Raw genomic sequence first — 22,202 nt, 5'->3', positions numbered from 1 at the left:
CAAATCTTGCTTGCTTGAAAATAATCTCCAAAGGACATTCATTTGATCATATTTAATAATACACATCAATATGTGAATGTGTTATTTGTCATCCTGGTCTATAAAATAACTTTTAACTACCATCGAACAAATGTCAATTCATATTTCTCTAATATCATTATAATGTTTCACGACATTTCACTCTGCTGGAGTACTTTACATCTTTATAGCTATTACAGATTCTCTCTTCAAAACCATAAACCCAGACTCAGGTCTCCTGGTTAATCCCATCTGGTCACACCAGTAATCAAACTTAAGCCTTTCTCCCACACTCCAAACAACTCTATGCATTTTCTGAATATCTAATGCTTCCACCACCTCACAGCTTGGTATTCAGTTATTTTCTAATTATGCTTTATGTCTCAACTAGACTTTCAAATCTCATATGTGGGCACTGAATTCCAAGACATATTTGAGTATCGTTTTCAGTTCAATTCAGTTCAGTCGCTCAGTCATGTCTGACTCTGCAACCCCATGAATCATAGCACCCTAGGCCTCCCTGTCCATCACCAACTCCCGGAGTTCACTCAGACTCACATCCATCGAGTCAGTGATGCCATCCAGCCATCTCATCTTCTGTCGTCCCCTTCCCCTCCTGCCCCCAATTCCTCCCAGCATCAGAGTCTTTTCCAATGAGTCAACTCTTTGCATGAGGTGGCCAAAGTACTGGAGTTTCAGCTTTAGCATCATTCCTTCCAAAGAAATCCCAGGGCTGATCTCCTTCAGAATGGACTGGTTGGATCTCCTTGCAGTCAAAGGGACTCTCAAGAGTCTTCTCCAATACCACAGTTCAAAAGCATCAATTCTTTGGCACTCAGCCTTCTTCACAGTCCAACTCTCACATCCATACATGACCACAGAAAAAACCATAGCCTTGACTAGACGGACCTTAGTCGGCAGAGTAATGTCTCTGCTTTTGAATATGCTATCTAGGATGGTCGTAACTTTTCTTCCAAGGAGTAAGCATCTTTTAATTTCATGGCTACAATCACCATCTGAGTATCTTTTTAGCTCCTTGTAAATGTGTACATAATATAAAAAAGAAGGTGGTGATCCTTTAAAGCCCACTTCAATTGCCACTTCTCACACAAAATCACTCCCATTTCATCATTCCTTTTCACCTAAGCTCACTGCACCCTCACTGTCACATCTATTTTGGCACTAGTCACATTTGCTTTGTGGTGAAGGGGCATGACATTATGGCCAGCTTCTCTGGATTCAAATAATGCTTAACCAGTCAGCAATGCTAGAACCCTGCACAAGACACTTACTCATTCCATGCATTCATCCCTTCATTTGTAAAATACCAATAGTAAAAATGATTTTCAGTTTTTTAAAGGGTATGAGGACCCATGGGTAAAATTTCTCTATAAATGTTTAAATAAAACCAGTGCTCCTTAAATTAGTGCTCCAGAAATTAAAGAATCACATACTTCACAAAGAAGAGCTCAAAAGGATATGACCCACATGTCCTTTACTTTGAAAACTGATAAAACAGACATAATTCTGCTCAAGATCGCAGAAAAGACCAAACTTTGGTGTTAAAGCTGTTGACACACACTGGTATGTCCAAGGAATAAACACTCATCTAGTTCCAATACCTCTGAGAAGTAGAAATGTGATTCCAAGAGGAAAAACAACTGATGCCTGACCCCCCCAACTGCCACCCCTGCCCTGGGGAAGGGGACAGTGAGTTGAGGAAGCCATCTCTAAAAAGGCTTTATTTATAGGGCAATACCCCCCAAGGTAACAATGACACTCCTTACTCTATCTGTAATTCACAAAGCATACAAGCTGCAGTCGCCTATATCAATATGCATCAGATAACGCCACTCAGGCACCTAGTGTGGCACCAATACCAGACAGTGGTGCGGCCATAGTGCACTGAGTGGCATGGCCCACAGCAAAAGACAATGCCCTCCTTGGAAAGACACAGTGGAAAAACAAACTGATCAACAAGCTGTATCTTTTCTCAATTCTGGAAGACATACAAAACTATGATTTAAATAACCAGAGAAGCTTATTAGCAAGATTTACAGCCATTTAACTGCTACCTCAACATTTTCTTATACCTGAGGAAGCATTAGTTGGTCTGGGTACGGACTGCTTAGGTTTAAAGTAACACTGACATAATGAATAAAAACTCTCCACATCTGTCTCCTGCTGGAAAAAAAAAAAGATATAGTACCCCTCATATGATAAGGAAAACAAGACAATTCGTAGAACTGGAGTAATGAGACTACTTTTTGTGAATAAAAGTCAGCAATTTGGTGAGTAAGTTACCAACACTAAAACTCTTCCATTTGGAAACCATAAAAGAAAGAAAGAGCTGACTGTAAAAATTCTAACAGGTAGTATTAGTCTTTTGAGAAGTAAGTTTTACATAGGACTATACATAAGAATTCTTAACAACAGATTTCACTGGTATATACTTCTCAAAGTCTATGTGATATCCTCACATTAAAAAGTTAAAGACTTGCATTAATAGTTCAGTTCAGCTGCTCAGTCATATCCAATTCTTTGTGACCCCATGGACTGCAGCATGCCAGGCTTCCCTGTCCTGGATTAATAGAGGTGTTTCTAATTTAATTATTATAAAAAGTGATATATTTACGAAGTGTTTCTCAGAAAAACTAGTATCTTAATCTATAAGATTTACATATTATTATAAAATAGAGAGATATAAATGCTTGATTTGCTTTTGGGTTTTTTAAGTCTCCTTGTATAGAAAAAATACAACTTGGTTATCTACCAAGCAGCTAAGATAACTCAAAGTTACTTAGAGTAATTACTATTTACTACATACCTTCTATAAACAAAGAACTGAAGTATGTACAGATTGCAAAGTTAGCCTATAGCCCTTAAAACAAAAAGGGTAAACCCAAGAATTACTATTTTTAAGCACATAATTAACACTGTCCTATGAACTATTTAAATAGCCAATTACTGCAGTTCCCTTTAGCACTGAGTCATATCATTATTTCTCTTACTGAAACAAAGATACTATTTCTAGCTTGCAAAAGAGAGCATCATTCCTACTAGAATTGGGGTAATTATTCTATTTTTCTAAATAAAGGTTCAATTTAGCACTGAACATAAACTCTTCTGAGTCTGGAGACGGGGGAGGGAGGGAGACTTAAAACTTAGCAAAAAATACCACTTTCTTGAGAAACTGCAGGAGGTGAATCTCATTAATTCCTGTATAATTATTTAATTCTCATATTATTTTTGCTCCTGGAAGCAGCGGAGTCAAACCTTTGCCTTCCTAATTGGTTCTACTACACAGTGATTGTTCCAAAAATACATTGCAATGTTTTCCAGTTTAGAATGACTTTGTATGCTTCCAAAACAAATGAAACCTATAGCATGTCATTATTTAAAAATATTTAGTGTCTCAAACTTTTTAGAACAAAGCAACTTATAAATAAAAAGGAAGAAAGACAGGCAGATATACATAAATTTCAAGCATTTCAGATAATTAAGACAAGCTCCTCTCTGATGCAAGTATTTAGAAATGTGTTTAAAGTCATCAGTACCACACTGGAATCGCCTGAATGGGTCAACATTCTTCAAACTGTTTGGTCCTTAAGCAAAATTTCAGGGTAATCAAGCACTGCTAATCACATGGGGTCTGTTCTCTTCTTCAGCTACTGTGTGCTCAGTCATGTCCGATTCTGTGCGACCCCATGGACTATAGCCCACCATGCTCCTCTGTCCATGGGATTCTCCAGGCAAGAATACTGGAGTGGGTTCCCATGTCCTTCTCCAGGGGATCTTTCCACCCCAGGATCAAACCCACATCTCTTACAAATCTCCTATAATACCGGCAGGCAGGTTCTTTATCACTGTGCTACCCGGGAAGCCCTTTCTTCTGCTACTACTGATAAATATTTTAAAACTTTTGAACTTCTGTAAAAAAAAAGAAAAAAAGGTAGAAAATAGGTTGAGAATTCATCTATAAAATTATATTTAGTACACTTATTTGAGCCAGGTAGAACCTAGTTCTAGACAGACAGCAAGTCCACTAAATCCCAGTTGCCATGGCGGTCATAACCTGATTCTTCACATCCATCCTTATCCCTCCACTATGTAAATGCAAATTTTTGCAGAAATTCAAAACGCAGCACTTATGTGTTCTTTGGAAGTACCATTGTTTCTGAGGTAGAGAGAGAACTTGGATCTCGATCTTGACTGGACATTCGAGATGGAGCCCTCCAGAACTTGAACGAGTCATCTAAACCTGTGACAACAGGAAAACTGTCAACACGAACGGTCTTCTGGGCATCTTAACAATTAACAGGAAGAGTAGTCCTTACATGAAACCAGTCCAGAACTAAAGAAAAAAGTATGCCTAATTTTTATCATCTGTAATTAATTAATATATACAGCATGTTTCACACACAAAAAATTAACAATTAGTTAACTATGATTTATAGTTTAATCTAACATGATTTATGGAGAGCACCAGTTCCCAAACTTCAAAGTGTAGAAGAATCAAAGGGAGCTTATTAGAGAGGTTTCCTGAGTCCTATTCCCGGAGATTCCATTCCCCCAATCAAGGTGGGGTATGAGGAGCGCATAAATTTGCATTTCTAACAAGATGGGAGCAGATGTCAATGCTGCTGGTTCCAGGGCCATGCATCTAGTGACACCAGTACAGAAAATGCAAACAATTAAACGGGTTGCTTTCCATAGGGACATTTGTTTAGAACGTTCAGAAACTTCATCAAATGTCATTCTCTTCTTAATTCCTCCAGGAAGTGAGCAGAAAAGTGAGTTAGAAACTTACACTTAAGTATTTCAGGGTAAAGAAATTTCATGTTTACAATTTACTCTTAAATGGCTCAGGAAAAAAAATGTATATATATATGCATATAAATAAATTTTTCTTATATGTAAATACATACACATGGGAGGGCAAATACAGTAAAATGTTAATATTTGGGAATTTTTTGTTCTACTCTTAAACCTTTTCTGTGGGAAATTATGTCAAGTTTCTTTAACATTATATTAAAATTTAAATTTAAAATTTTTATTATTTATATTTCAAAAGTATTTTTTCATTATTAAATTGCTATTTCTTTTTATGAGACACAATTATTATTTATAGGCACTAAGATCTTATACTTAGGAAATCCAAGAGAATCTACAAACAAGTAGAAATTGAAAGATTTCAGCAAATATTTTGATAAATAAGTAATATGCCCAAACAGGTTTTCACTATATTAGCAAAACAAAATAGAAAATTTAGTAGGAAAAATCTCATTCTTGATTGCCTGAGAAAAGCCTTCCAAAAAAAAAATTTAAGACATAAATAGAGGAAAAAACTATAAAATTTTACTGAAGGGCATGAAATAACTTATGAAACATTAATAAGATGTCAAAAATGGTTTTCATGAAGAATTTATAACAAGAAAAATTCTTAGGCAATGTTCAGTGAAAGGAGGAAATACAAAAATGTATGGAAGATTGGAAGGAAATATACACCCTAAATGCAACAGCGGCAACCTCTGGGTAGTAGAACTAGATATGAATGTTTTCCAGTTATTTTTCATTGTTTTCAAATACTTTGTAATAACACAAAGGTTTTAAACAATTTACGAAATATATTTTATTAAAAATATAAACATAATACACTTACCATTTAAATCATTGCCTTCAGGAGCTCCATTAAGAGCTGAAAAACTGAAATCAAATGCATACCGTCCCAGGTAACAATGTTTTACCATCTGATTCAAATGTTCATAAAAATGGCAGTGGTATAAAAGAGCCTGGAGGGCAGGTTTTCCTATGAGAGACAGGCCAGAGTCCTCATCATGGACACAGGGGCCCTGTAGGAAAAGAGGGAGAGAGAGACAGGAATTTACTACATAATTTCTTCCAAAAGGCCCTCTGTCTCCCCACAGCCCCCTTAAGGAAACAAATGCTACTACACTCCTTCACTTCTCTCTGTCCTTCCACACATACACCAGCCTGACCCTGACCTAGAAAGTTAATCCAGCTCTCTGCTGTCAAAAAATCCACTAAAGGCAGAAAGCTGATCTAGTCTCTCTTGAGGGGTCACTTAGTTTAAAATGTTTCTACAAAATGGTACAGCTCTAATCAAGTAATTACTTCAGCCACAAATACAGTAAAAGTAGTGTGTTGCAACCCACACAAAACAATGAAATGATTTGTATTAAAATATCTGAAACAATGTAATCCAAGTTATTTTATTCAAAATTATTTTTTGTGCCTATCAGTAAGCTAGATGAAGTGAAAACGCTCATTAATATCCACAGTAAAATCTGCTTGTCACTTTATTTTCCACTGAGTGAACCCTTCTTCCAAGGGCATTTCACATGTGTGCATGCTAACACAATCATAAACACATGTGTGTGCACAAACACACACAAACACACACATTTTCCAGCAGAAGGCTGAGAAGAATCTACCATTGCATACTTTTAATCTCTTTGCACTTTTTTTTTCAAATAATTTTTTGAGGTGCCACTCATGACTTTTCCTAGAATATCGAAATGGCTAAAACCAAGCAATCAGTTAAAAGTATGCCAAGGATCAGTTTAAAGTATGCTAATTATCACTAGATGGATAGGGAGGCCTGGTGTGCTGCAGTCCATGAGATCGCAAAGAGTCAGACACGACTAAGTGACTGAACTGAACTGAGTTCATAACTATTTCTATTTTTCTGAAAATGATAATATAGTTCAGACTTTTAAAACAGAACATAAGAGAGAGAAAAATAAAAACAAAAAATAAAAAGCTAAGTGCCAACAGGAAAGGTCTGCATATATAGCATTAACTATGAAATTTGCATATGTGCCCCACTTCTCATGGCCCCTGATCACCAAGGAAAGATTAATCTTTAAAATGTACTATCCAGGAAGATGAAGTTATAGGTAAAGGTAGAATTACAAGTTAAAGGTAGAATTACATTAAGATGAGTTTCTCCATTAACTCTCTTCTTTAATATATGATTAAAATTAAACCTCTTACCTTCAATATGTCATGGTACTAACATATCCACTAGCTATGATTCAAAAGAAACTAAAGCAAAACAAAATTACATATGAGAAGAATGTTTTCAAGAAGAAAAAGGAATTATTTTGCTGTATACAAACTTGTAAAATGCTATAATTAATATATAAATTGAAAAAATGACCTTAATTACATAAGAAACTCCTTATGTAATTGCTTAACTACACGTTAAGAATTCAGTTAAAATGAAATTGTTTCTCTGACATGAAGCAGTCACTGTTTTGTGAAATCAATACCCATAATGATTTATGATGAACACAATAGAAAGTGAAAATATGCACTGATAATTCTCCCATTAAATATGAAAATAGTACACACTACAACTATAAATGAGTCGGCCATCCCTATACAACAGACATGAACACATCTGCAGACAGTCTACCTACATCCACTGAGAGTGCACAGAAGCAGTGACCCCTTCTTAGAAACATCAGCATCTAGATATCAGTGCTACTTCCTGCTACATCCCCCAGAACACTTCGAAATGTACATCAAGACAAGCAAATGAAACATCTTGTTGAATAAGATTATTATTCCTCATTCTACCAAAAACAGTTGTAATTTTAAAGCACTGAAAAAGGAGCATCTTCTTTCTTAGCTGTAGTAAAATGGTGGAGGTCACACTTCTTGAAGATTATAAAATTCCATTGTCTACATGTGAAGATCATCTTTCTCCCTTACTAGAGCAGTTGTTTCCACACTGAGATTTAAAGTACCAGTAAACTTTTTAAAAATTGGGGGACAAATACCCCTGAAGAGGCCATGGCAACCCACTTCAGTATTCTTGTCTGGAGAATCAATCCCAAGGACAGAGGAGCCTGGAGGGCTACAGTCCATGGGGTCACAAAGAGTCAGATCCAACTGAAGCGACTTAGCACAGCACAGACTTTTTAAAACTGGGGGACAAATACCAGATTACCAACTACTTATATCGCCAACTGAGGACACATAAAAACAAAAACTAATAACCAAAACAGATTAAAAGAAAAAAGACAGGAAGAAAATGAGCGCACATTAAAAATGCCCCCTGAAAATTAGACTTAAATTTTGCTTAAGACTAGCGACTGAACTGAACTGAGCAGAAGTTTCATCACCAAGTACTGTATTTCAGAGTAGCTCCCAAAATATCTTTGATTCTAGCCAACACAGGCAAAGCAGAAGACTGTGAAATCATACTTAAACCACTGTTTTCAACTTTTTAATAGAAAACTAATTCTGTGATGAAGAACTGGAGAATAACAAAACCAAAAAGCTGCACATCACCAGCATCAAAAAGGAACTGCAGACTATTTAACTAATTAGAAAAAAAAAAATGTGAACTTCTACACATGGTTCTATATTATAATACAGAACACGGTTCTGTTCTATTTAACAAAACCAAGAAAACTTATTATGCTTGCCTTTGCATCATATTTATTTCAATTATTTTTTAAAAAATTCACTGGCAGAACATCAAGATTATAGTATAAAAGTGTCACTAGGTTAACAATGAAAGTACAGATTATATGCATCTGAGCCAAAAGCAACACATTTTTAAATCTGGTTACTGGATAATAGGCATTAAAATCACTATGCTGTTAATATGAATATTAATCCTGTATATTCTTTTCTAGTTTTTCCCTATGGGTTTACTACAACACAGACTGTGAATAACAACCATTATCAGAAGGCCGGTGAAACAAACAAGAGGAGTCAGGGCAAAACCTGCCTGGGATATTCAATAACTGGCAGCGTTACGAGGTTTGTAAAGTCTGGAAAAATAAACTTTCCAAGAGTTAAAGGAGATCCAGGCCTTAACAACCACCTGAGTGCCCATAAAGCTGCCCTCAATACAGCTCAACTAGCTTCAGTGACTCCCCTGAAGACGTATTCTAACGAAAACTGAACAAGCAATCTTAGACCTAAGTAAGATCCTGGGGTGTGAGATGCCACAGTGTGACACATACACACATACATGGGATGAGGACATGTGGATGAGGAACAGGGCAGAAGAGCACATCCCGTCTCCCCACAGACAGCACTTTTCTATCTTGCAAAACATCTAAAAAGCAGCAGGCTATAAAAAAGTCAGCTAAAACTATTTACTGACTTGACATTTAGAACATGAAACAGAAAATTAATCCAATAGAAACCAAAGAAAGGTTAAGTTATGACACTGTGTACTAACCCAGGAAAGTAGATGTTAAGATCAATGTATATTTAACTACAAACAAATTTGCTTATTATTAGAGAAACAATATAGTCAGTGGGAAAGAGAAACTGGCTGGACTGAAAGCAAAAGGGTGTGATGTAGGGCAAACTACTTAAACTCTTTGTGCTAAATTTTCTTCTACAAAATGAGGAGAATAATGGTTCACAACTCAAGCCATTATACAGGTCGATATTTGTAATGCTTCTAGAAGAGTGCCTAGAACATAGTAAACACCATGCTAATGATTATTATTTCTGCTTAAAATTATTTTTAACACCATAGAGAACTGGTAAATATGATCAAGCATAAAAAGATCTCTATATTCTCTTTTAAGGGATCCTGTTGGCTTGTACGAAGTTTCATCACTAAGGAAATATATACCAATATAAAAATATATATGCTGAAACTCTATCATCAATTAATCTCAAAGATCTACAAGGCTGATAACTGTTTAAAGGCACCTACCTGCCAAGTATAATCCTTTAGAATTACTGAAGGCATTGGAATTACAAGGAGATTCTGAAAAATAAATGCAGCCTGAAATTAAAGGGGAAAAAAAAATGTCAATACTGCCATCTTGTTGTCATGTCTGAAATAACCAATATACTGTAATTTAATAACAAAAAAAAGCATATCCCTGGTCAGCTGAACATGCTAAGAGGTCACTGTGAGAACTCCCCAACTGCTGTAATAAGGGGAGAAACTACTTCATCAGGATTTCCTATTTCAGAATGTTGTCTTTCTAAAAAATGATATGTAAAACAGAAACTATCCTGGCAGCATTTAAGAAATATATTTCCTGTTTCTATTACTCTCTTACAGATCACACACACACCTCTCTCCTCCTGTCTTTCTACCTAAGTTCCTCTCAATAAAAAATGGCAAATTAGAAACACAAACTACAAAAATCCAACTTGACCTAGGTCCTGAAGACAGCCAAGTTAAATAATCACACTAATATGAACACTGATTACCTATTCAGTGAAAGATTACATTATAACAGGAGAACCACCAGAGTAACAGCGGATCAGAGGGAGGGAAATTTTCAGCCTCTTCACTGGAGGCCAACAGGTAATCTGAACAGCTTCAAGAAGAAGCTATCCGTTTAAGCATTACTATCAAGAAACAGGTTAACAAGAAAACTACAGCTTTTGGATTTTGGAACTGGAAACTGGCCAATGGTGGTCCTGGGAGCAGATGTTTTCTTTACAAATCTCTAAGCACTATTGGATTACTGTTTCTAAAATGGTCTATGTCAATCATCTCTGATAAAAGCAGCAGTAAAGAAAATCACAAACTGTCTAGAGAGAATTAAAATAGCATTGACTTTTCCTCTTTACATGTTATGAGTACTTTGACAGCTCCTTATCTTGAGTAAAGCTTTATAAACTTGAACACTGAGATAATATAATTTTTTCCCTGTGAACTACTTTTCAACGTATAATAAAGTAGAAGAGTCCATATTAAAACAGACTCCATTCTGCTTTGATCTTTCAGAGCAAAGGACTCCAGGTTTTACTGTGAATCAATACCATTCTGTTCTCTGCAACCATTTAATTTGGGTTTTTCGCAGGCAGAAGAGACAAGGGTGAGCAGTCAGTCCACTGTGGTGAACAGGGAGTATGGTTTATAAGAACATTCACAACAGATTTCCAAGGGAAACAGGAAGGAAGAACTACACAGACAGGCCTACCTCCCGGCGCACCATGCTGCATTCCGACTGGTCCAGAAGAATGTTCACCACCGTTCCCCAGAGCCCACCAGAAATGTTTTGACAACTGTTTGCCAAGGCCACACAGCCAGTTTCAAGGGTGGTTAGTGCTGATCCTAATCCCAATGAAGTGAACCTCACCTGGTCAAATTAGAGAAAACGTTGTAAAATAAAAAAAAAAACCTGATTCCATAACATGAATTGTTAATCTTTCTGGTACATAAATTACCATATTCTGATATTGTCTTGGCAATCCTAAATTATAAGACACAAAGAATACTGTACTATAAATCTATAAAGGAATAAAAATTCTATACCTAATATGAATAATAAAAGCAAATATCACAAAAAGTCAAAACCAGGTATAAATAAGACTTAAAAAGTACAGTTCAAAAGCCTTTTTTGAGGGAAAGCATACAGTACTTACATATCTTTTATGAACATGATTCTTGTTTATTTCTCATTTTTAAGAGGATACTATTATTTTGTTCCGTCTTCCTTAATTTTTCAGTGTTTCTTTCAAATGAACAGTTTAAACTTCTTTGAAATTTCTTTTCAAAAATAAATAACTGAATTATCTTTTTATAAGGCACTTAGTATTTCTCCCAAAATTATTTTAAAAGAAAAATGTTTCAAGTAAGATGGATATGATATAGTATGTTTGCCACGGTACTCCTGCTGCTCAAGCTATGTATTTTGGTGAACTTCCAAATTCTAATTACAAAATAGAGCTTCCCTGTGAAAACCACAGGGTAACAAAAAGCAATGCAGTCATAACACGGTGAAGCAACAAGTCCAAGTTCAACGTGGCTAAAGAATGTACCTCTAGCTGCTAACCCTACATATTTTTAATATATATGGGCTTCCCTGATGGTTCATATGGTAAAGAATCTCCCTGCAACGTGGGAGACCTGGGTTTGATCCCTGGGTTGGAAAGATCTCCTGGAGGAGGGCATGGCAATCCACTCTAGTATCCTTGCCTGGAGAATCCGCATGGACAGAGGAGCTGGCGCACTACAGTCCATGGGGTCACAAACAGTTGGGCACGAATGAGCAACTTAGCGCAGGACATTATTAATATATACTTAAAAATTTGCTAAGAGGGTAGATCTTACGTTAAGTGTTCTAATCACAAAAACAAACAGTAAAGAAGACAAAATGAAACTTTTGGAGGTGAAGGACTGGTTTATGGCATTGATTCTGGAGGGGTATATTTCACGGGTGTATATTTATCTCCAAATTCATGAAATTGCACACATTAAATATGTACAGAATTTTGTATGGCAACCATACCTCGATGAAGTGGTTTAAAAAAATAAGATCAAATGGCAAAACAGGAAAACTCATTAATATAAAACACTGCAGTGTAGTGTGTTATAATTCTATTAAATGACACTCAAATGTCACTTGGCCACTATTCCTCTAAACTGTTCAAAAATGGCTGGACTTCTCCAATAATTTTTTCACTGTTCTTTATAAATCTCATTGACAGATTTTATAATACTTCCTCTTTCTATTTTTAATCTGCACTCTGAATTTGGCTGAATATGGGGGTGCCATCAACTGTATTATGTACCCCCAAATTTTGTGTGTGGAAGCCCTAACCCCCAGTGTATCTGAGGATAGGGTTTTTCAGGGGATGATTAAGGTTAAATGAGGCCACAAGGATCGGGTCCTAATCTCACAGTACTGGTGGCCTTATAAGAAGAGGAAGAGAGAAAAGGTGCTATGAGCATGAAGTGAAAAGGGAGCCACATGAAAGCCAGAAAGAGTCCTTGCCAGACCTGACCACATGGGTAGACAACCTCATCAACTTCCTGCCTCCAGACGTGTGAGAAAATAAGTATCTTTGTTCAAACTAACCAGTCTATGGTGTTTTATTATGCAGCCCAACCTGCTCAAGATAAGGGGTAAATACAGCTTAAGGTTTAGTCACTAAAATAATCTCATTTTGGAAAATATGAACATGTGTATACATGTGTGTTTTGCTCCATCTGTTCTCTAATCCACACATAATAGACTCGATTCTCCTTCACACTGACCTCTGGGTCTCGGTCAACCCACAATGGAATCAGCCAAGCCAATCCCTGCTGAGTGGGAGCGTGGTCTTCACTCTGACTCCCCAAAGGCAAGAACCAAAGTGACATCCACTCCTAGAATGGAAAAAGGGAAGAGAAACACACTAGGTAAGTTTCTAAGGACAAAAACAGAGTTTAAAATATCTGAATTTTAAAAAGCAAAACAAAGTAGAAATCTTTACTTAAGACTTGGCTTTAATTCATTATTTAGCCAACATACAACAAACAAAAATCTCAGCTCCTCCTTAAGAAGTCACACGTCTCTTTTGTCTTCAGAATTGCTATTTTCCACGTAATTTAGACAAAAATCCAGTTCTCCAGTGCATGTAGATTTCAAGCAAAATAAAAAAGTAAAATTCAGATTTGTATAATATACAGCTTCTAAGAAACTGCTTAGTTAAAAATCATTTTTGTCTCCTAAAAAGGAGATATCAAAAGACATTTTTCTTGAGTAATCAGACAGGCCTGAAACCCATCAAGCACAGCACACCCCCTTCCTGACAACCGTGGGAAGACAGACAGCTGCGAGTGCACTCACCGAGCTCTGGGCCTGGACCATCATCTCGTGCGACAAGTGGAGCAGGCAGAGAACGGTGCTCTTTGTGACACCTTTTCCCATGAAGGACATTGCATTTCCTCCTCGCTCCACGTAGAAGGATGTGATGACCTGAAGAGCAAATGCACACAACTCAGGGGCAGCTTTACTCTTAGAGGCTAAATATATACCTTTCTACTGACTCATCTGAGCTGAACCCTAACCACATGAAGTATTCATATATTATCATATTCTCAGTTTATACATTTAAAAATGGTTCAGAAAGTAAAATTTCGTTATGTGTATTGCATCACAAGTAAACATTCTTCATAAACCTTTTTTCCTTTGGAATTTGTACAAAGCATATGTAGTATACTCCTAGGAGATTGTGTGATTTAAAATATGCTCATAACATATTTCAAGTATTATAATATCCTTTTGAAGTAAGAGTTCAGTTTACAAATACCTTGTTGAAAAGTATACTTAGACATTTGGTAGCTATACAGAACTCTTACTAACCACCAGAGTTAGGCTAGGTTTCTAGAATTATGGTTCAAATGTAAACAGTTTCTCCACTGATAAGCCATCTTAGATTTCTATTCTATATCTAAATATATATTAACTATTTAAATCATTGGCTGTCAGCTTTTTATCTCCCACATATCTGAAGGATTTAACACACTTCCATCAATAACAACAAAATAAATGTTTCTTATTTGAAGCTATCTCCCCTTTTCTGGGCAAAGGTCTGTATAGTCAAAGCTGTGGTTTTTCTAGTAGCTATGTACTGATGTGAGAATTGGATCATAAAGAAGACTGAGTGCCGAAGAATTGATGCTTTTGAACTGTGGTGTTGGAAAAGACTCTTGAGAGTCCCTTGGACTGCAAGGAGATCAACCCAGTCAAGCCTAAAGGAAATCAATCCTGAATATTCATTGGAAGGACTGATGTTGAAGCTCCAACACTTTGGCCACCTGAGTTGAAGAGCCGACTCACTGGAAAAGACCCTGATGCTGGGAAAGACTGAAGCAAAAGGAGAAGGGGATGACAGAGGATGAGATGGTTGGATGGCATCACCAACTCAATGGACATGAATCTGAACAAACTCCGGGAGATAGTGGAAGACAGAGGAGCCTGGCGGACTGCATTCCATGGAGTCACAAAGAGTTGAACATGACTTAATGACTGAACAACAAACCCTTATCTGAGAAGCTGAACCAGAATGAACATAGGGAGTTAAGAGACAGCCGTTTGAGGAAAAAGTCCTTCCATCTGATTTAGAAAATCCTTTAAAATATGTTATAGACTCTTTTGAAATATGTCTGTGTAAATCATATAATGTCTCCCACGTAGGGGTTCAATAAATATTTGCTGACACTGAATAACAGTCCTCACAGCTTTCAATTCAAGCAAACAACAATAACAAAAAAAATTCAAAGTGACAAAAGATCACTTCACAATTCACAAAATTTTAATTTAAAAAAGACTGCTGGAACAAAAAAATTTCACAATTCATATGGAAACACAAAAGACCCCAAATAGCAGTCGTGAGAAAGAAGAATGGATCTGGAGGAATCAACCTTCCTGACTTCAGATTATATTACAAAGCTACAGTCATCAAGACTATAGTACTGGCACAAAACAGAAACATACACCAATGGAACAAGAGCGAAAGCCCAGAGATAAACCCATGCACTTATGGGCACCTTATTTTTAACAAAGGAGGCAAGAATATACAATGGGGCAAAGACAGCCTCTTCAATAAATGGTGCTGGGAAAACTGGACAGCCATATGTAAAGGAATGAAACTAGAATACTTCCTAACACCATACACAAAGATAAACTCAAACTGGATTAAAGACCTAAATCTAAGACCAGAAACTATAAAACCCTTAGAGGAAAACATAGGCAGAACACTCAATGACATAAATCAAAGCAAGATCATCTATGATCCACCTCCTAGAGTAACGGAAATAAAAACAAAAGTAAACAAGTGGGACCTGATTAAACTTAAAAGCTTTTGCACAGCAAAGGAAACTATAAGCAAGGTGAAAAGACAACCCTCAGAATGGGAGAAAATAATAGCAAATGAAACAACTGGACAAAGGATTTATTTCCAAAATACACAAGCAGCTCATACAATTCAATACCAGAAAAACAAACACCACAATCAAAAAGTGGGAAAAAGACCTAAACAGACATTTCTCCATAGAAGACATACAGATGGCTAACAAACACATGAAAAGATGCTCAACATCGCTCATTATTAGAGAAATGCAAATCAAAACTACAATGAGATAGCACCTCACACCAATCAGAATGGTCATCATCAAAAAGTCTACAAACGATAAATGCTGGAGAGGGAGTGGAGAAAAGGGAACTCTCTTGCACTGTTGGTGGGAATGTAAACTGATACAGCCACTATGGAAGACAGTATGGAGATTCCTTAAAAAAACTAGGAATAAAATCACCATATGACCAAGCAATCCTACTCCTAGGCAGAAAACCTGAGGAAACCAAAATTGAAAAAGACACATGTATCCCATTTCATTGCAGCACTATCTACAATAGCTAGAACATGGAAGCAACCTAGATGTCCATCAACAGATGAATGGATAAAGAAGTTGTGGTACATATACACAATGGAATATTATTCAGACATAAAAAATGAACGCATTTGAGTCAGTTCTAATGAGGTGGATGAACCCAAAGTCTATTATACTGACTGAAGTAAGTCAGAAAGAGAAAGATAAGTATTGTATTCTAACCCATATACACGGAATCCAGAAAAATGGTATTGAAGAATTTATTTATAGGGCAGCAATGGAGAAACAGAGAGAATAGACTTATAGACATGGGGAGAGGGGAGAAGAGGGTGAGATGTATGGAAAGAGTAACATGGAAACTCACATTACCATACCAAAAAGAAAAAGAATGCTAACTATTTTTAGGTGCCAATATATTACAAAGGAAACACTTGTGAGTCAAAGCAGTCAAAACCAATTGCTATCTAATACAACAGAAAGTATTTCAATTCCTCTACCCAAGAACTCAATGCTTTTACTCAGCACGGTAAGCCATTTTGTCTTAGAGACTACTTTTTAGTTTGGATTCTTTTTAGCTCATGCAACAAAGGTTAGTTTAAAAAAAAAAAAAAGCATAAATATAAATCATGTTAGGTACAGCTTATTTAACAAAAGCAATTTATTTGTAAGATAACTTGGGAATTCTGACTTAAATTAGAACTTTCATAAACCAAATAATTATACACTGTGTCTGAAAATGACATAAGTCTGGCCAGGGGATAAAAAGCTCCAGGTGACTGCTACATGACTATTCTTTCTGCATACGTGTATGTTTAAGGTTTTCCACAATTAAAAGCTTAATATTTTAAGGGGCTATTTTTAGAAGAAATGTGAATGATTCACTGGAGAGAGCTATATTATCATGGTTTTAGTTTTGGCTTATGATGGACAAGTTAAGAACTTTGATAGTATCTCCTTTCAAACTTGACTTATTGTCAGATACCTGGAACTGCACTTCATATATAATTTTTAAGGATTTAATTATCATATTTATTTACCTATCATAATGAACCATGCTTAGTCTAAAAGCCTAATTTCTCAACCACAAAAGGCAAATACTTGCACCCAAATTTCACTGCACAGAAACAAAATATCTAATAATGAATTATAGTTCCCATCTGAAAAGGAATCAGCCTTAATTAGTGAAAAATTATGAAGCAAATCATTTGGATCAACAATGACTTTGTTTCAATGTCCATTCACATAAGTATTATTTTACTTTTTAAAAGATCAATTTAGTCAGTAGTAAAATAAAGAAACCTGTTTAGCTAGTTAAGTAAGCAGAAGAACCCAAATAAGATTAAATATGTATTACTGTCCTGTCATTAATGTAAAGATAAAGATTTTCTTCCCAAGATGTTATATTGACATGAAGATAACATGCATTCCTCTGTTTATTTCAAAGCTTTGTTAATAAGGTTTTCATAAAACAAGGATCATACTTTTAATCTATTCCTTAGCTGTGCTGATTTTCACTACCCCAAATACAACTGAGCTTAGAATGAAATTATTTTCTTTTTGCCTTGACTTCTTACCTAGAACTAAACCTTTTTGTTCTTCAATAACATAGAAAGCTCATTTTAATTTCAGGTGTTTGAAACACAAGTGTGATCTGAAGTCTCTCCTCTTACACAGCTTTTACAAACAAAAGGCACTTCTGACGGTTTCTAAATATAAACACCAAAATATTTCTTCCGTTACTGCTGTAGCAGGTCCTCACCTATCTCTATTTGAAACTGACAGAATCACCTCATAGAGGCATGTGTTCCAAAAGGTTGATACATGGAGTATTTATACAATGCATTATAAATAAAGCTATAAATTAGATACTTGTAAGTCAGTTCAGTTCAGTCACTCAGTCGTGCCCGACTCCTTGCAACCTCATGGACTGCAGCACGGCAGGCCTCCCTGTCCATCACCAACTCCCAGAGGTTACTCAAACTCATGTCCATTGAGTCGGTGATGCCATCCAACCATCTCATCCTCTGTTGTCCCCTTCTCCTCCTGCCTTCAAGCTTTCTCAGCATCAGGGTTTTTTCAAAAGAGTCAGTTCTTCGCATCAGGTGGCCAAAGTATTGGAGTTTCAGCTTCAGCATCAGTTCTTCCAATGAAGACTTGTAGACTGAATTATATTAAAAGCACTGGAGGAGTTGACTTTTTAAAAAACATTATGGTAAGTATTTACTTAACGTATCTGTTCTAAAATTCCATATATTTCTGACCACAGACACCTTTAAATATAAGGTGTGTGTGTGTGTGCGCGTATGCTTAGTCATGTCCAACTCTCTGTGACCCCATGACTATAGCCCAGCAGGCTCCTCTGTCCATGGAATTTTTCAGGCTAGAATACTGGAATGGGTTGCTGTTTACCACTCGATAAATATGAAATAATTAATATAGTAACACTTTGCTCCTTTTCAGTATTTATAATTACTCAAAAAATATTTCATTAAAGTGACTATAACAAATTTTACATTATAGTCACATTAAATTTTAGAGGACAGCTGGGAGTATTTAAAATTTTTTTAAAAAAGTAAGATGTACTTTTGGAAACAAATCCTAGATAATATCATCTGAAGTATGATTTACAAAAGGATTAATAAACACAAACAAACAAGTTACCCAAATAAATTGGCTTAATTAAGTGTAAGCCTTACTTTTCTTAAAAATGAGTTTATTCATAAAAGTAACCTTACTTACACCTTTGCTAATAAAAATCATTAAAACATTTAATCATGATGAGCCATAAACAATACTCCAGGACACAGTGAAGGTCAGGGAAGCTTGGCATGCTACAATTCATGGGGTCACAGAGAGTCAGACACAACTGAGCGACTGACCAACGACAACACAAACAGTAATAATCTACATTAAATACAGTAGCACCCACAATGCACTTCATATTGTGCCTGGCACACACTGAGTGATCAACAGTGAATAGCTACAGGAAAAGGAGTACGTCAAGGCTGTATACTGTCACCCTGCTTATTTAACTTATATGCAGAGTACATCATGAGAAATGCTGGGCTGGGAAGAAGCACAAGCTAGAATCAAGATTTCCAGGAGAAATATCAATAACCTCAGATATGCAGATGACACCACCCTTATGGCAGAAAGTGAAGAGGAATTAAAAAGCCTCTTGATGAAAGTGAAAGAGGAGAGTGAAAGAGTTGGCTTAAACCTCAACATTCAGAAAATGAAGATCATGGCATCTGGTCCCATCACTTCATGGGAAATAGATGGGGAAACAGTGGAAACAGTGTCAGACTTTATTTTTGGGGGCTTCCAAAATTACTGCAGATGGTGACTGCAGCCATGAAATTAAAAGATGCTTACTCCTTGGAAGGAAAGTTATGACCAACCTAGACAGCATATTCAAAAGCAGAGACATTACTTTGCCAACAAGGTCCGTCTATTCAAGGCTATGGTTTTGCCAGTGGTCATGTATGGATGTGAGAGTTGGACTGTGAAGAAAGCTGAGCGCCGAAGAATTGATGCTTTTGAACTGTGGTGTTGGAGAAGACTCTTGCGAGTCCCTTGGACTGCAAGGATATCCAACCAGTCCATCCTAAAGGAGATCAGTCCTGGGTGTTCATTGGAAGGACTGATGCTGAGGCTGAAACTCCAATACTTGGCCACCTCATGCGAAGAGTTGACTCACTGGAAAAGACCCTGATGCTGGGAGGGATTGGGGGCAGGAGGAAAAGGGGATGACAGAGGATGAGATGGCTGGATGGCATCACCAACTCGATGGACATGAGTTTGAGTGAACTCCAGGAGTTGGTGATGGACAGGGAGGCCTGGCGTGCTGCGATTCATGGGGTCGCAAAGAGTTGGACACAACTGAGCAACTGAACTGAACTGATGATCTAGGGTTGTATTATTGCTATTTATTGTCAGTGACTATTTTTACTTACTTCAAGGAGACCTGACAAGTACTTCCCACAAATGTCGAGTGGCTTTGTGAGAGGAGAGTGTGCGCTCCACCCCGGACACGCCGTGAGGTGGGCCATCCCCCGCAAGGTCCTCTCGAGGGACGGCAGGCCATAGAAGTGAGGAGCGTCCGTGACTCTCAGACACTGGAGTAGTTTCAGGGCCAGCTGTGTTTGGAAAACGTAAAAAAGCTCCAAGCATTTCCTGTGTACGTAAAGGAGGGAAAAAAATCAACCACTGAACAAATGTAATGGGTTTAATGGGCTTTTTTACTGGTGGTAGAGGGTTACTAACAATTCACTGTATTAGAAAAGTAGGAACTAGTGGAAATGGCAGAAAATACTCCCTCTTATGTCTTTCCAAGGAAAACATAGTGAATATACCATCCAGAATATATAATGTAAAATACAAGTAACAATTACACTGAAAAATGCATAAATGGGTATCATATTGACAACTGAAAATGAAATTAAAAGTTAACACAGAATTACCACATGAACCCACAATTCTAGTCCTAGGTATATACTCAAGAACTGAAAACATACATTCACAGAGAAATTTGCAGATGAATGTTCATAACACCACAATTCACCACAGTGAAAGGAGGACTCAATGTCTACCAGCAGGTGAACAGATAAGCAGAACATGGCATATCCGTCCAGGGACTATCATTTAGTCACTGACATCTGCTATAACATGGACAGACCTTGGAAACATGACGCTAAATGAAAAGAGCCAGACATAAAATGGTCACGTATTGTTTGACTCCAGTTATATGAAATGTCCAGATTACACAAATTCATCAAGATTAATTAATGGTTACCAGGGGTCTGGATAAGGGCGAATGGGGACAGACTGCTCTGGGGTAATGAAAATGTTCTGGAATTAACCAGTGATAGTTGCACACTGTATATATATCAAAACCCACTCAATTGTATACTTTAAAATTAAAATTATGAATTTAAAATTATGGGTTAAAATTATTAATTTAAAATTTTTAAGTTAGAGCTATGGACATACATTTGAAAATCATCAATGCAAAAATTTGTAAAGTCATAGAAACGGGTATGACTGCTCAGTCAGATGTATAGAAACGTAAGAGAGAACCAAGAACTAAGTGAAAGGGAAAGTGTTAAGCCCTTAATCATGTCCAGCTCGTGCGTGTGTGTGTGTGTGTGTGTGTGTGTGTGTGTGCATGTGTGTGTGTGTGCGCGTGCGTGCGTGCGTGCGTGCGTGCGTGTGTGTGTGTGTGTGTGTGTGTGTGTGTGTGTCCAACTCTTTGGAACCCCGTGGACTATAGCCCGCCAGGCTCCTCTGTCCACAGAATTCTCCAGGCAGGAAGACTAGAGTGGGTTGTCATTCCCTTCTCCAGATCTTCCTGGGTCTCCTGCATTGCAGATGGATTCTTTGCCATCTCAGCCACCAGGGAAGCCCCAAGCACTACGCCTACAGACAACAAAACAGTGTGCACACATGTATGTGAAATTATGATCAGGACTGAAATACAACAGACCACACAACTGATTTTTACTGAAATCTTTCCTCCTCTTAACTTGAAACAAGTGAAACGACTCTTTGAAAATCAAAAGAAAACTAGGTTCTACATAAATGTCCCCAAACTTCCAACTATCCCAATGGTACCTGTCAGTAACGGCCTCAAAACTGAGCAGCAAGGTACTAAAGAGAGCCATCAGCTCTTTCTGGAGCTGCTGCCTGACCGCAGTGCGGACATCATCTGTTTCCTCTTGCGTCTGGGACTCCGTCAGAACCAGCAGGTCCAACAGTGGATTTGGACTCTAAAAAATGAAGTTTGTAAAACATGTATTTACTCTCTCATTGAGCTATATGCTGTTCCTCCAAAATGTTGGTTTTTTTGGTTGTTAATCATGTTCTGGAGAAACTAAGACTCAATAATTTAACATAATACTTAATAATTTAACCCTTGTAGCATGATATTAGAGAATAAATTCTCCTTAAGTTACTCTGCTCATGTTTAAAAGTATTATTACTATTTATAACACTAGTGATGATAATATATGAGAAGACGAGATAAAAGTCTTCTAAAACAGCTTTAATACCATACAAAGTCAAA

General features: G+C 36.9%; 1 protein-coding gene across 2 annotated transcripts in view; it reads right to left on the bottom strand.

The window, feature by feature from the left end:
* RTTN (rotatin) overlaps positions 1 to 22,202 on the bottom strand; it is a 107,385-nt gene that overhangs the window by 31,518 nt on the left and 53,665 nt on the right. For both annotated transcript variants that reach the window (XM_013974305.2, XM_013974306.2), the window contains exons 27-34: positions 21,752 to 21,906; positions 20,095 to 20,314; positions 13,596 to 13,724; positions 13,022 to 13,132; positions 10,962 to 11,120; positions 9,734 to 9,805; positions 5,681 to 5,870; positions 4,188 to 4,279 (exon numbers count right to left, since the gene is read on the bottom strand). In XM_013974305.2, coding sequence (XP_013829759.2) covers positions 4,188 to 4,279; positions 5,681 to 5,870; positions 9,734 to 9,805; positions 10,962 to 11,120; positions 13,022 to 13,132; positions 13,596 to 13,724; positions 20,095 to 20,314; positions 21,752 to 21,906 — 1,128 coding nt within the window. The remainder of the gene's footprint in view (positions 1 to 4,187; positions 4,280 to 5,680; positions 5,871 to 9,733; positions 9,806 to 10,961; positions 11,121 to 13,021; positions 13,133 to 13,595; positions 13,725 to 20,094; positions 20,315 to 21,751; positions 21,907 to 22,202) is intronic.

The sequence above is a fragment of the Capra hircus genome, chromosome 24 (assembly GCF_001704415.2).
Source record: "Capra hircus breed San Clemente chromosome 24, ASM170441v1, whole genome shotgun sequence".
Taxonomy (NCBI): Eukaryota; Metazoa; Chordata; class Mammalia; order Artiodactyla; family Bovidae; genus Capra; species Capra hircus.
This window is presented reverse-complemented; position numbering and strand designations above follow the sequence as displayed.